This window comes from Physeter macrocephalus, chromosome 9 (assembly GCF_002837175.3).
Source record: "Physeter macrocephalus isolate SW-GA chromosome 9, ASM283717v5, whole genome shotgun sequence".
Lineage (NCBI taxonomy): Eukaryota > Metazoa > Chordata > Mammalia > Artiodactyla > Physeteridae > Physeter > Physeter macrocephalus.
The window spans coordinates 49382347-49398449 of record NC_041222.1 but is presented as its reverse complement, the minus strand read 5'-3'; the positions used below and the strand labels follow the sequence as shown (position 1 = coordinate 49398449).

Here is a 16103-nt window from a genome sequence, read left to right as displayed (position 1 = left end):
TTACCTGTATTCAATCGACTGGAATTTTCATGACCCCCTCCTCAGAGCAGCGCACAGAACTCAGAGAAACATTTTACTTACTAGAACCAGTTTATTATCAAATGATATAACTCAGGAACAGCCAGACAGAAGGGATGCATAGGGCTGGGTACGTTGAAAGGGCTCAGAGCTTCCATGCTCCCTCAGAGATCCCCATCCTTCCCAAATCTCCTCATGTTCACCAGTCCAGAAGCTCTCCAAATCCTACCCTTTGGGTTTTTTATGGAGGCTTCATTACATAGACACGAGTGATTAAATCTTGGCCATTGGCAAGATTCCTTCCCTGGAGCTCAGGGTGTAGAACTGAAAGTTCCAACCCACTAATCACACGGTTGGCTCCTTTAGCAACCAGCCCTCATTCCTCTGTGGGATGCAAAAGTCACCTCATTAACATTACAAATGACACCTTGATCACTTTTCACACTTAGGAAATTCCAATGATTTTGGGAGCTGTGAGCCAGGAACTGTGGACAAAGACCACATATATTTGAGAAATATATCTTGGTCATCTGAATGATCAAATATTTTTTTCCTATAAATCACAGTGTTGCAGTTGTGAACCTCGAACTCACTGGGCAGATATGGAGGCCTCTAAGTTCCAGGCCCTTCTGCTTCCCAAGCAGTCCCAGGGGTGGGTTCAGGCTCTTCTTCCTGTCATCTTAGGGACAGCGGGAAAAGAATGTCGTTCCTATTCTATTCTCAGCTTTTCAGTCCTTTTCACCTTCTCTCTTCCTCATCCACCTTCTCGCTGCTCTCCCATCCCCCACCTCCATCCCCTTTTTCTGAGTAAGAGCTTTCATCTCACACTTGCAGAAGCTGAGAACTTTGTAGTTGATGGGTCAGGGGTTCTCTCCTGAACTTTAATAGAGTCACTGGGCTACGCGCACTCTGCAAGTGCTTGATTTGCTTCCTCTCTCTTAATTCTCATACCTTCCATCCTGCATTTAATTTTACCCTTGAAAAGCAGCCTTGTGTTTCTTATCTTTAGGAAATGTTTTCTTCAATAGCAGTGTTTTTGTTTCCATACGAGGTCATTTAGGCTTAGAAAGCTCTTCTCTCCAGAGTTATTTAGATATAGACTTTGAAGAGCTTTGTGCATTGGACAGTTAATTTTGTATCTCCCAACTCTATTTACTCTATTGAATTTATGCTTACAATAAGAATAATACCTGTTCATAGTGGAAAATTTCAAATAGCAGAGAAGGATATAATGACAAGTAAAACCTTGCTGTTTCTCAGTCCCATTCCATTGAGAAACTTGCTGTTAACTGGTCATGTGGATCTTTCTTTTTATACAATATACTTGTATCCTCCACTCATTTCTTTTTACCCAGATGCGCTTGTGATACACAAAATGTTATGCATCCCCATCAGTTTTTTTTTTTTCGGTACGCGGGCCTCTCACCGTTGTGGCCTCTCCCGTTGCGAAGCATAGGCTCCGGACGCGCAGGCTCAGCGGCCATGGCTCACGGGCCCAGCCGCTCCGCGGCATGTGGGATCTTCCCGGACCGGGGCACGAACCCGTGTCCCCTGCATCGGCAGGCGGACTCTCAACCACTGCGCCACCAGGGAAACCCTCCCCATCAGTTTTGTTTCCTGAAACTATGGACTGTTAGAGAACTTACTGAATTTGGGTCTTAGACCCAACGCAGTTCCTTCCATAGCTCTGTGGCACCTGCACGTATCACAACCTATCTGAGTTCTTCACCGCTTCCTTTGAATGAGGACACTCGGTTTAGATAATCTCTAAATGATCCTTTGGCAATAAACTTCTCAGATGATTTTATCTAGAAGACTTAGTTTTTTGTTCCTACTCGCACCTAATCACTACCCTTTTCTTTCATTTTCCTCATAGTATATTTTTAAAAATTTAAACCAGTTTAAGATTGATTTTGCTAAATGGGGTTAGAATCGGAATTGGATTTCAGTGAAATTCTAATCAGGAAATATCACTATATTAGTTATTAATGACTCATTATTTTTTATCCTATGCTCAGACTTTCCTTAAGTACCATCTTTGCTTTGCATTCTTAGAAGATACTCTGATTTCTTTAATGTTCATGTTCGAATTGTGATTTTTCTTTTCAACAGACATAACAAGAGGAGGAAGTTTTTTGTTGACCCTCGTTGCCACTCACAGACAATAGCTGTCGTCCAGACTCGAGCCAAGTAATTAATCTTATTTGTATTTTGAACTCAGGGATAATATTATGCTCATCTCTGCTGTTTCTTCCTCTAATTTCCAAACTGACTGGAGTTGAACCTGTTTTAAGCTGGGGTTATTGAATTTTACTTTCCCTCCCACTTTCTTCCCATGACCTCACTGGTAATTAAGATGTGTCAGAATTCAGGAAAAAATACACAGTGGGTTTGGTCGCCTTTGTTTTATATTTTACAAAAAGAACACGTTGTTTTGTGTCCTTTTTTTAAAAAAAGAAAATTAAGAATATTAAAATAGTTTCAACAGTGTTTTGAAAAGTTTGAAAAGCACAGGGTAAAAATGGAACTCTCACACAACTGTTATGATTTTGTATATATTCCTGCAAACATGGCCCATAGGGAATCCACATAATACCTAGTTTAGTATGATGTAGATGAAAGCATATTATATTTTTTAAGTGCTGTAATCAGATAATACAAAGACAGCACAACTACCACATGTGGGTGTGTTTATTTGCTTTCTCCTTGTAAAAGCCTCCCCCCGCCCCATCCCATACCACCATTCCTTCAGAAGTGGTTTTCTGACATATGATAGGAATTAGATAGTTTCAGGAACCTAAGGAAGGTCTTCTTCCTTGTCTTACTGAGGTTTTCCATTCACCTAAGACCTATCCAAGGTCAAAGTGACAGTGGCTGTGTAGTTACAGGTAGTGGTTGTTTAGCCCTAGGAAGGCATGTTTCTGCTCTTGTCTCAGGCACAGGTTCTGACAGGAAAGCGGGAGGGGAGGTGCTAACAGTGGCTGCAGGTGAATTGGTGTGAAGCACAGTTACCACTGAAGGGCTGGGGGTGTGTGCGTGTTGGGATAGGGTAGGGGGTGGGGGCACTGAGGAAGGACACAGAATATGCATGCTGTATCGTGGAAAAGAAACTGTAGATGATTTGACTTTCCCTGTAAACCAAAAGCATGGTGGTGGTTCTTTGTCTTCTGTCTTTTCAGGTATGCTGGAGTCCTCATTGAGCTGAAGTTACCCCATGAAATGGACTTCAGTGGAAAAGATGTCAGTGGAGCGCTGTTCCAGTACCCAGACACCGAGGGGAAGGTGGAAGACTTCACAGAGCTCGTGGAGAGAGCCCATCAGGCTGGGGTAGGCAAACCTCTCCTTGTGGGGGTCCGTGGAGGTGTGTCTCAATTTTGAATTATTATTGTTACTCTTTTTAGCATGATTTAAAAAAAATTTATTTGTTTAATTTCTTTTTGGCTGCGTTGGGGCTTCATTGCTGCACGCAGGCTTTCTCTAGTTTCGGCGAGCGGGGGCTACTCTTTGTTGCGGTGCGAGGGCTTCTCATTGTGGTGGCTTCTCTTGTGCGGAGCACAGGCTCTAGGCGCGCGGGTTTCAGTAGCTGTGGCTCACCGGCTCCAGAGCGCAGGCTCGGTAGTTGTGGTGCACGGGCTTAGCTGCTCTGCGGCATGTGGGATCTTCCTGGATCAGGGCCAAACCCATGTCCCCTGCATTGGCAGGCGGATTCTTAACCACTGCACCACCAGGGAAGCCCTATTATTGTTTCTCTTTTTGGTGTGTTTTAATTTCCACACCTTTATCGCTTGGTAAGGTAAAACTGCCTCCTTCCAACCTCCTTTTTTCAAGTTTGTTTTCTTCACTGGTTCCTGGCACATAGTAGGCACTCAGTAAATATTTTAAATGAATGAATGAGTAAATAAATTTCACAGGATAGGAACCAACTCTGCCAGTCTGCCTATAATGGAGATAATTTGCTATCCTTCCACTGGTCTCAGGGAAGGTCACAACCTTGTCCATTTTCTCTTGTTTCCTTTCTAGAGCTTGGCCTGCTGTGCTACTGACCTTCTAGCTCTGTGTATCCTGAGGCCTCCCGGAGAATTTGGGGTGGACGTTGCCCTGGGCAGCTCACAGAGATTTGGAGTGCCGCTGGGCTATGGCGGACCACATGCAGCCTTTTTTGCTGTCAGAGAAAGTTTGGTGAGGATGATGCCTGGAAGAATGGTGGGGGTAACAAGGTAAAACAGCTCAGCTCATGTTTCTTCCCTTTTATTGTGGTTATGGTTTTCCCTGCTCCATCTCTCTTTTTTTTTTTTTTTTTTTTTTTGCGGTACGCGGGCCTGTCACTGTTGTGGCCTCTCCCGTTGCGGAGCACAGGCTCCGGATGCACAGGCTCAGCGGTCATGGCTCACGAGCCCAGCCGCTCCGTGGCATGTGGGATCTTCCCGGACCGGGGCACGAACCCGTGTCCCCTGCATCGGCAGGCGGACTCTCAACCACTGCGCCACCAGGGAAGCCCTGCTCCTTCGCTTGATCAGAAAAGTTGTTGATTTCTCTTTGAATTTAAGTGGGCCATTTTGGGTCGATTAAGGAAATGTAAACATAGAGTCAGAAGAGAGAATGTATTTGGGGTATGAATGTTTGGGGTATCAATGCCCTACCTACCCCCCAACCCCATCCCAAGACACACACACACACACACACACACACACACACACACACACACACACCATTATCCCATACCTGGCCCTTCTCAAATGCCATGTACCTCTTCTCAAATGCCATGAATTTGTGCATATTTGGAAAAGTATGTGTACAATTTATAGCATATTTGTATTGAAGTCATAGAAATGAATTTTAGATTGATGAAAGTCTTGAGAGACTGAATATTTTAAGTGTGTTTTATATCTAACTAGTTTCTTTCTCAAAAGTATTAACATGCCACATGGCTATGTAAAGACAAGTGCAATAAGAGATTACCATGCACACATTGGGTGTGACCTACATTATTTCCTAGAGTCCTGCCCTTTGGTCATTTGAGTAATTTCCAAATGTACTTCCTTGAGTGCTTCTCATTGATGAAAATCCTCGGGTTAAGAATTGAGATGAATGCCATGATTGTTAATGTGGAACTTTAGCGTATTGTTTTTGACCTTTCATAAAGCTGGGCTGTTAATGTAAGTGAAGAGTCTGAACTAGTGAATGATGTGTTGGTGATGAGAAGTTCTGAAATATTTTCACTTTGTCACATGATAGCAAAAGGCACTTTGCTTTTTAATGTAAAAAATAATAGTTTCTTTAAGTATTCTTACATTATATTTTCTTTCAATGATGTCTCTTCACCAGATGAGATGAGACAGAGCGTTTTCTAATTTAAAAGGGTTTCATATATCAGTTATCATCTTCTGATTTTTGTATTGATCTTCTTACCTTTCTGGAAAGTGGGCCTGAGAGTTGGATGAAATAAAGCCTAAGACTGCTGAATCTTTGTGGTTATCTAGATTTTTAATTGTATTAAGAAAGCAGAAATTTTATTAGAGACAAGTGTTAGGTTGTTAACATCCTTTATTTATAGCCATATAGTTGCTTTAGATTTCTAGTATAGAAATTCTGTTTCCTTTGTCGGATATTTCCCTTTTCTCTGAGTCTGCCAAGAAGCTCAGAGTGAAGTTTAATCCTCAATCACCATCATTTTATTAGGCTGGGTGATTCCTGGAAAATTTTCTTTTAAAGTTCCCAGCTTATTGTATATGTCTCAGTGCCTCAAATCCTCAAAGTACAAACTGAAAATTAACAGTCCCCTTTAGAAGAAGATGGTTTGGAAATTGTTTCTTTATGACCTTGCACCTAAGTAATTTTGCTGAATTCACTTCAAGGTGGGAAGGAAAGAAGCAGTTCTGTTTATGGCAACTCCTGGTGTTATGATGATCTGTACTAACCGGATGTTTTATTCTTGGTCCAGAGATGCCAGTGGAAAAGAAGTGTATCGTCTTGCTCTTCAAACCAGGGAGCAACACATCCGGAGAGACAAGGCTACCAGCAACATCTGTACAGCTCAGGTAGATCACATACCTGACCTGCTCACTGAATGTCTTACAGTCTACAGCAATGAGCTACTTGTTCATTTACTGAGTTGTTGCTTCATTCATCCACTGAGCAGTGTGCACACCAAAAATGTCAAGATCTTGCTGGTAGAGCAGCCTTGTGGTCTTGTCAGGACGCCAATACAGTGTATTTTACTGTGGTTCCATGTATGCACACCCTTCACCCGTTAGGGTCTCTGGCATTCTTGGCCACAGGGCAGGTCCATTATGGGTGGTGACTGGGGCACCTTCTCTTAGGGCTGAGATGGAGGACCTCCAGTTTAGTGTGAGGAAGGCAAGGTGAAGGTGCTTGAGGTGACTGTACTGAGTGGATAGTCCAGATTGGCCAGCCGGTGGTGGCCATGGGGTACTCTTACTGGGAACTCATGAGAGGCATTTCTTTTTTTTTTCTTTTTTTTTTTTCCGGCACGCGGGCCTCCCACTGTTGTGGCCTCTCCCGTTGCAGAGCACAGGCTCTGGACGCACAGGCTCAGCAGCCATGGCTCACGGGCCTAGCTGCTCCGTGGCATGTGGGATCTTCCCGGACTGGTAGAGGCATTTCTGAAATGTATGGGATAAAAGAGGAGGAGTTACCTGAACGTTGCCCAAGGTCTCAGGTTAGAGGGAGCAGTGTTTTCTGACATCCAGCCAGTTCCTAGGATCTGGTGGAGGACCACTCCTGAGCATATAATCCACTCTCGGTTCTCTTCCATTTGGGGTCAGGGAAAGGGAGAGATCTCACAGATACCTCCGTAGGCAGTGCATTGTTCTTCCCCTCAGGGCATTGGCTCACAGCACCACCGCCAGCTTTTAGAAAGCCTCTCCAGGGAGGGAGTAGATGATAAGGTCTTCTTATAGTTTGCTGCATATCCATTGGTCGTTGAAATAGTTTCATCAGTTGGTTTTCCAGTATTATTATTTTTGTCTCAGGGACGTGGCTGCTTTTCAGGGAAGAGCTCCTCTAGTATCACAGGAAGGAGCCAGTCATCACAAGCTTGTCCTCTGTTGACAGCAAATTGATCTTTATGTGATGCCTTTACTTTCTGTAGTTTACCCTTCATTTGTTGAATTCCCTGCTTATTACGTATCTTCCCTTCCTCTGCTGCTTTCTGCTCATATTCTTCCAGAACGTGTCTCTATGATCATAAGTGCACTAAGGGCTTTCTGCTTCAAGGTTTGAATTAATTTTCCAGGTTAACTTGGGCTATCTACAATGAGCAAAAGTTACATTCCTACTTCTTTTTTCCTTCCAGTTCATGGATAGCTGATATTTCATTATTTAACTTGGATCGTAAGAGGTCTCTGTTTTTCAGCAATGAATAACATGATGTTTGCCCTAGAGATAGTCATACCCTGTCTTCTCTGATTTTCGCTTTCTTATTCTGGAGATTTTCTGACTCTCCATTGTCTATTTCATCTCATGTGTTTCTTCTCATAACTGGTTGCATGAAACAATTGCTTGTGATGCCAGTGTCATTTTCTTTGTAGGCCTATAATTATTCTCTTTTGTTCGGAGATGACTGATATTTTTTAAGCTGTTCCTTGAGCACTCTATGTCATTACTCCAGCCTTCTTCTTGTAGCACCTCTTCCATGTTCTTCTCAAGGCTGCCCCATTCCTCGAGTGTTGTAGGGTCCACACTGGACTTCTCTTAGTTTTGCATCACTGATGGTGCAGAACTTTTTTTTTTTTAATCTCTGAAAATGCATTACTGACTTCTTAAAAAAAAATCTTTCTGTAAACTTGTGACATTTCTACAGGTGTGTGAATTTGCATCGTATCTTCTTCTTTATAGTCTCTTATTTCTCAACTTCCACTACAAGCTTTCGTTAGCTTTTTCTAAAGTCCAGGGGTATTGATGTATAATTTACATTTCATTAGCTCTTTTATTGAGATATAACTCTCCATATAATTCACCCATTTAAAGTACACTGTTCAATGGTTGATAGTATTTTCACAAAGTTGTGTAACCATCACCAGCATTTCATTTCTGGATATTTTCATCACCCCTAAAAGAAACTTGTTCCCACTAAGCAGTCACTTCCTATCCTTCTCTCCTCCCTTCAGCCCCTGGTGACCACTTATCTCCTTTCTGTCTCTATGGATTTGCCTATTCTGGATATTTCATATAAATGAGATCATACAATATGTGGCCTTTTGTGCCTGGTTTCTTTCATTTGAGATGTTTTCAAGGTTCATCCACGTTGTAGAATTGGGAAGGAAAAAAAAATTTTTCGTCTAACCCTCTAGGTTCTTCTAGCTGGTCTAAGAATTAAATTGATATGAGACAGATTAACAGGCGAAAATAACATTTTCTACATACATACAGGATCCCCACATATATGAGAGGCTCAGAGACCCCACATACATGAGAAGTTAAAGGACAGAAAAGTAAATAAGGTATACATGTCATCCTGGGCTAAGGAATGGGATAGGGGCCAGATGCTTCCAAGCTTGGGAGGGCCATTCACTGGATGATAAGAAGAAGAACAAGATGTTTGGTAATTAGTGGTTTGCTCTGCCATATAGATGGGGCCACTTAGATAAAATTTATCTTTGGTAATAACTCCTTTTCTGGGAAAAATCTTCAATTTAAATTCTTCTGGGCAGTTAAGGGAGGAGGAGTAGTTTCTCTTGAGCCCAGAAGGTCTCCATTGCCTGAACTCAAAATAATCCACATGCTAAAGTGGCACATCTTAGGGAGGCCTGTTTGGAGCCCCTACAGTATCATGAATCAATACTTCATTCTTTTTTATGGCTGAAGAATATCCCATTGTATGGATATATCATATTTTGTTAATCCATTCATCAATTGATGGGCATTTAGGTTGCTTCCACTTTGGGGTACTTTGAATAAGGCTGCTATGCTCATTTGTGTATAAGTTTTTGTGGGGACATATATTTTCAGTTCTCTTGGGTATATTCCTAGAAATAGAATTTCTGGGTCGTTGGTAACTCTATGTTGAACTATTTGAGGAACTTCCAGACTCTTTTCTGAAGTGGCTGCATCATTTTACATTCCCTCCACCAATATATGAGGGTTCTAATTTCTCCACATTTTCATCTGTACTTGTTATTGTTCCTCTTTTTGGTTATAGCTGTCCTAGTGGGTGTGAAGTGATATCTCACTGTGGGATTGATTTGCAGTTACCTAATAACTAATGATTTTGAGCATCCTTTCATGATTCACTTTTTAAAAAAAAATAAATTATTTTATTTTATTTATTTATTTTTGGCTGCGTTGGGTCTTCATTGCTGCATGCGGGCTTTCTCTAGTTGTGGCGAGCGGGGGCTACTCTTCATTGCGACACACGGGCTTTTCATTGTGGTGGCTTCTCTTGTTGCGGATCACAGGCTCTAGGTGCGTGGGCTTCAGTAGTTGTGGCATGTGGGCTCAGTAGTTGTGGCTTGCGGGCTCTAGAGCATGGGCTCAGTAGTTGTGGTGCACGGGCTTGTGGGATCTTCCTGGACCAGGGCTCAAACCCGTGTCCCCTGCATTGGCAGGCAGATGCTTAGCCACTGTGCCACCAGGGAAGTCCCCATGATTCACTTTTGATTACTTTAAGTATCCTAATTATGTTGTTTGTCAGATTATCAAAGAAATTTGAATCTTCTTGGTCTCTCTGTTTCTCTGAACTTCCTTTGATATTCTAATGCCTTACCAAGATTTCTAAAAGTGACTTTATACTTTTCATTAATTTGTTGGTCAGTTGGTTGATATAGTCTCCTGTTTGTAGCAAGAATGATCTCCAGTTTAAAAAGTGACATGAACCACAAGCCTCCACAAGGCTTCTGTGATGGGAGGCTTCCAGAGCATTCTGTGAACATCAAGCCTGAGTGTTTATTCCCAGGCAGCATAGCCATGAGCCATGATACACTATATTATGGATGTTTTACTTCAGACATGCCCTCTCCATAGCTATAACGTGTTGTGGTTCTTCCGTATTTATTTCTAATTGTTATACAGAGTCCACAAGAGTGTCTGTACTCTCTCTGGCACTTGGTCCAAGAAAGTCTACTTCTGTGTTCTCTGATGTCTTCTTTTCCTCATTTTCTTTATTGACTCTGATTTCACTTTCTGGCATTTTTGCAGTGACCCCAGAGAGATTCCTTCCAGCAGCCTCACAGAGGAAATGTGTACCTAACAAAATAGATCTGATATTGAACATCATCCAACTTAAAAGCACTGTGTTTCTCAGCTGAGTAGTGTTTCTGTTCTGTAATGTGCCCCTTCCCACCTTGGGATGATTGAACATGAAGGTGGACCTTGAACTGCTGACCTAGTACATTAGGACAAAAGTCACTTTAGTGGGACTGGAAACTCATAGAAACCATGGTGCTGGACCAATGAGATGGGAGGGGCTGTGGGAGAATTGAATGGACTAAGCAGGTGAGGAGTCTGAGACTAGAGTTTGGGTCAGTTACCTAAGGTGATATTGCATGGTTACAAGGCTGCTGGTTGGTAGGATCTAGGGTGGAAAAGCAGGTGAGGGATAGGGCCAAAAGGAGGAGAGACAGGAGGTGGGCCTCCATGATTTTCCCCCACATTGGCACTCATTTTGGTTTCTGACCCTTGCCATCCTCTTTTTATCCTCCTCCCTGATCCAAGATGCCACCACAGTGGTCCCTTCCTTGTTCCCTATGCTGGATTCCCTCCCTGAGTCTCTGAGAGATTCTAGTGCCATTCTCTCCTATTCTCTGTCACACTAGAATACACACTTCCCTGTAAATATTTTTGTGAAACTTCAGTCAACAGTCAGGAGAGATATCTTTACCTGAGGAAGTGACCTTACTGTCAGCAGGGAATAAGCCAGTAGGTTCTGGTTTTCCCTTCCTAATATATCTCCTGCCAACTCATTTTGGTTTTATTCCCCTGCGTCCTGCATTTTCGTCTTTGGTGGTCCTTTGCATAGATTCACCATTCACCTCTTGGTTGGCTGAAATTCAGTTTCTAGTGCTTTATTTAAGGCTTCAAGAGAATTATACTCCCTGAGTTCTTGTGTGTTTGAAAATTTTTGTTGCTTTTATCCTTGAAGAACTGTATTATTGAGCATAAAATTCTTAGATCTCACTTTTTTCCCCTGAGGTCTTTGTTGTTCCACTATCTTCCAACATTAAATATTGCATCTCCCTGTCTGATGACAGCCTGATCTTCCCCTTTATGGGTGACATGATTATGTGGCATGGATGGAACACCTTACTAGTGGTCACATTGAAAGGTTTAGTATAGTGACTCTAGGGTGTCTTGGATGCTGTATTTACCCCTCAGATGGTTGGGCAGGTTATAAATGGTCTCCAGCTATCATAGAGAAGGCAGGGAGTCTAAGCATTTTGCTTTGTACCTGCTTTTAGTTTTGGCATCTCAAGTCAGAATAACAGGCCCTTCCACTGATCATCTTCCATCACCTTGTTGAACATGATTCTTTAAATGCTCTTTGTCGTTTTAGGCTCTCTTGGCGAACATGGCTGCAATGTTTGCAATCTACCATGGGTCCCACGGGCTGGAACATATTGCTAGGAGGGTACATAATGCCACTTTGATTTTGTCTGAAGGTGAGTCAGTTTTCTGTTGTAAAACTTTTGGTTATAACAAGACCGATACATGTGAGTAAATAAAATTGAAAACTCACTGCATGTCTAATACTACATGCAAAATTAAAAGTCACATAAAAACCTAGGAATAATATTTTCAACATCTATGACAGACTGAGTGTTAATATATTTACTATATTGAGCTCTTCCTCAGTCCCCCCACCCCATGCACAAGAAGAATGAACACCCTGAGAGAAAACTGGACAAAGGACATTAAATGTAATTTTAAAAGAAAGTGTAGAGATGAACATATATAATTTCAACCTCACTATTTATCAAAGAAATGTAAATTGAAAGAATAAAATAGTGTTTCTCTCATTACATTGGCAGAGATTAAAAAGAATGCTGATATTGGTATGACTTTTATGAGGGCACTTAAACAATATGTGTCAAAAGCTTTTAAAATGTACCTACAGGGCTTCCCTGGTGGTGCAGTGGTTGAGAGTCCGCCTGCTGATGCAGGGGACATGGGTTCGTGCCCCGGTCTGGGAAGATCCCACATGCCGCGGAGCGGCTGGGCCCGTGAGCCATGGCCGCTGAGCCTGCGCGTCCGGAGCCTGTGCTCTGTTGCAATGGGAGAGGCCACAACAGAGAGAGGCCCACGTACCGCAAAAACAAAAAAACAAAAAAACAAAATGTACCTACAATTTGATACAGAAATTCTAGGAATGTATCTAAAGGAAATAATCAGATAACGATGTAAAGGGTGTGCATTTGAAACATTATTTATAATAGCACAATCTTGGAAACAGCCTAAACGTCCAATAATAAGTAATTAGTTAAATTATGGTACATAATTTAAGTTTGAATATTACATAGCCATTAAAAATAATGATAGGGGTTTTGATCTGTAGAAAAGTAAAATCTTCATGATACATTAAATTTTTTTAAAAAGGGTAAAGAAGTATATGTATGTGATATAACACACACACACACACACACACACACACACACACACACACACACACACACTTCTAGAGGAATCTATACCAAGAAGTAACCACTAGTTATTTCTGGATGGTGATTATGGTGATTTTTTTCTCCAATTTTATTTGTATTTCACAACTTTCTGTAGCATAATAATAAACATTTACCTTTTTAAAGAAATAAATTTATTTATTTATTTTTGGCTGTGTTGGGTCTTCGTTGCTGCACGCAGGCTTTCTCTAGTTGCGGCGAGCAGGGGCTACTCTTTGTTGTGGTGCGCAGGCTTCTCACTGCGGTGGCTTCTCTTGTTGTGGAGCACGGGCTCTAGGTGCATGGCCTTCAGCAGTTGTGGCATGCAGGCTCAGTAGTTGTGGCTCTCAGGCTCTAGAGTGCAGGCTCAGTAGTTGGGGTGCATGGGCTTAGTTGCCCCGTGGCATGTGGGATCTTCCCGGACCAGGGCTCGAACCCGTGTCCCCTGCATTGGCAGGTGGATTCTTAACCACTGTGCCACCAGGGAAGTCCTACTTTTTTTTTAAAAAGCACCGACCAAAACACTGGGTAGGAACAGACTGTAGTAGGATTTACCTCTTTACTTCTGTGAAGCATCAGTGGCAGAGGGTCTGGTTTCTACATAGAGACCGGTGGCTATCCTATCTTGTCTAGGTCTCAAGAGAGCAGGACACCAACTCCAGCATGACTTGTTCTTTGACACTTTGAAGATTCGGTGTGGCTGCTCATTGAAGGAGGTCTTGGGCAGGGCTGCTCAGCGGCAAATAAATATTCGGCTGTTTGAGGATCACACAGTAAGTCAGACTTTCAGTTTTGTTTGTTTGTTTGATGTACAAATTCTATAAATTTTTATGACTTTTCTCATTAAAATTTCTCTTTATTTAAAAAAAAATCAGTATTGGACCTTTGGGCACAACTTCTTTGTAAACAATTTTCATTTCCAATTTGGAACATTGTGACCTTTTAAATGATAATCCATTGTCAGCTTTCCTTAAGATGTTGTGTTTTCATATATGGGACTCTTAGGCACATATTTTGCTCATAATACTCCTTCGTTCACAATATGACTGTTCAAGGTAAAGGCTATGATAAGTGATATGATAAGGTAAGTTCAGGGAAGAGAATAGTGAGCATATCTAGTACCAAAAGGAGTGCCCTGCAGCCATCTGGACTCTTTTAGAGTCCAGAAGTGGCTGTAAAACTCTCAATCTTTTGACGTTTGGGACTGGTCTAGCCTACTTTGCCCAAGGGCCAACTTGGACATAATGATACCCTGTTATTTTAGAACAACTGAGAGTTTTGTCCAGCACTTTCTCCCCTTTGACCTCTCTTGGAGTTTCTGCACTGATCTTGGCATTTAAAGCTGATGTTTTCTCTTTCATTTCCATTTCTATAGCTTGGTATTTCTCTTGATGAAACAGTCAATGAAAAAGATCTGGATGACTTGTTGTGGATCTTCGGCTGTGAGTCATCTGCAGTAAGTAAATTAAAATTAAAATTCCTCATGATGTCTATTTGAGGAGGTGTCACAGATGGCTTTGCCTCTTATGGGCCTGAGTGTGAGGGAGAGGGGGCGCAGGAATGACATTAGGTGGCCTGCGTTAAAATTATGCCACCGATTGTCCCTTGCTACTGTGACTGCTGATAGTTAGAGGTCACTGCTGTGGGCCCTAGCCAGGACTGAGCAGCAAGGCTAGTTGGAAGGATTGTTAATGGTGTTTAATTGAAACTATTCCTAATACAAAGATTCATGACATTGGCATCTTGGTTATGTTGATTCTGGGAAAACTGACCTAATATGTGCCAGGTCTTATGCTGTGCCCTGAGGCTAGTGGTAAATCAGACGTACTTCCCGCCCTTTTGGAGCTTATAGTCTAGTGAGGATCCAAACAGGCACAAGACTGCAATCCAGATGATGTACTATGATGGGCACTGTCCAAAGATGCTCTCGGAGCACAGAGTGGAGGGGACTTCTCACCAACACTTGGAAGAAACTGTCCTAAGCTGAGACTTGAGAGATGAGTAGGAGCTATCCAGACACAGTTGAGAAGAAGGAGGATGGGGCCAGAGGTGTTGCAGATACTGGGAAAAGCAGCCACAAAGGCTAGGAGGAGAGAGGTTATATGAGAACTAGAAACAGTTCAGTGAGACTGAGTTGGTTTCTAAAATGATGAAATAGCAGGGACATGTGAGCAGGAGAGTCTGTGGAATGGAAGAGAGACGTCAGCTACCTAGACCTGTGGCAAGGTGTTCATCACATCACTCTACAAGGCCTGGAGCATAGGAGCCACTTAATAAATATCTGTTAAATGAGTCAATGAAAGGAAACAGAAATAGGTTCCAGAGTGTTGATCAGTGCTGTCCTGGTTGTCTAAGTCCTCTTTGAGAGATGACTTCAGTATCAGATAACAAATGTAAATCATCAAAAAAGTATTATACTGTTCTCTTTTAATCTTTAATTAATAAACAAGACTGAATAATATCTTCCTTCTAGAACCCTGCAGTAAATTTAATCACAGATACATTTGAAGAATATTTACAGAGCAACCACTGCGGGCTCTCATACTATCGGCCTGGAGCAGAATGAGGAGCAAGCCATGTATTTCATTATATATTCTGGATATTAAATGCTTATCAGATATATGATTTGCAAATATTTTCCCCCATTCTGTGGGTTATCTGTTAACTCTCTTGATAGTGTCCTTTAATGCACAAAAGTGCACTTTATTTTTTCTTGTGTTGCTCATGCTTTTGGTGTCATATGTAAGACACCATTGCCAAATCCAAGGTCATGCAGATTTGCCCCTATACTTTCCTCTAAGAGTTTTGTAGTTTTAGCTTGTAAATTTAGGTCCTTAATCCATTAAAAAAAAACACACACACATTTACTTATTTATTTATTTTTGGCTGCTTTGGGTCTTTGTTGCTGCACGTGGGCTTTCTCTAGTTGCGGCGAGTGGGGGCTGCTCTTCCTTGTGGTGCGCGGGCTTCTCATTGTGTTGGTTTCTCTTGTTGTGGAACACGGGCTCTAGGCGCAAGGGCTTCCGTAGTTTTGGCACATGGGCTCAGTAGTTGTGGCGCATGGGCTTAGTTGCTCCGCGGCATGTGGGATCTTCCCGGACCAGGGCTTGAACCTGTGTCCCCTGCATTGGCAGGCGGATTCTTAACCACTGTACCACCAAGGAAGTCCCCTTAATCCATTTTGAATTAGTTTTTGTATATTCTATAAGATAAGGATCCAACTTCATTCTTTTGCATGTGTATATCAAGTTTTCTCAGCACCATTGTTGAAGAGACAGTCCTTTCTCCCACTGAATGGTCTTGGCACTTGTATTTTCTTAGAATTGTTCTCAAAGATAAAAGAGCAATGTCAAGTGAGAATCTTTACTTGAGTGTTATCATGGTCGTCACTTTTTTTTTTTTTTTTGCGGTACGCAGGCCTCTCACTGTTGTGGCCTCCCCCGTTACGGAACACAGGCTCCGGGCGCGCCAGAC

The 16103-nt window shown here is 42.2% G+C and overlaps 1 protein-coding gene across 1 annotated transcript in view; it reads left to right on the top strand.

Moving 5' to 3' along the window:
- Positions 1-16103, top strand: part of GLDC (glycine decarboxylase) — a 108181-nt gene that overhangs the window by 31153 nt on the left and 60925 nt on the right. The window contains exons 5-11 of the mRNA XM_024126926.3: positions 2131-2208; positions 3198-3345; positions 4039-4235; positions 5960-6056; positions 11528-11633; positions 13263-13402; positions 14005-14085. Coding sequence (XP_023982694.1) covers positions 2131-2208; positions 3198-3345; positions 4039-4235; positions 5960-6056; positions 11528-11633; positions 13263-13402; positions 14005-14085 — 847 coding nt within the window. The remainder of the gene's footprint in view (positions 1-2130; positions 2209-3197; positions 3346-4038; positions 4236-5959; positions 6057-11527; positions 11634-13262; positions 13403-14004; positions 14086-16103) is intronic.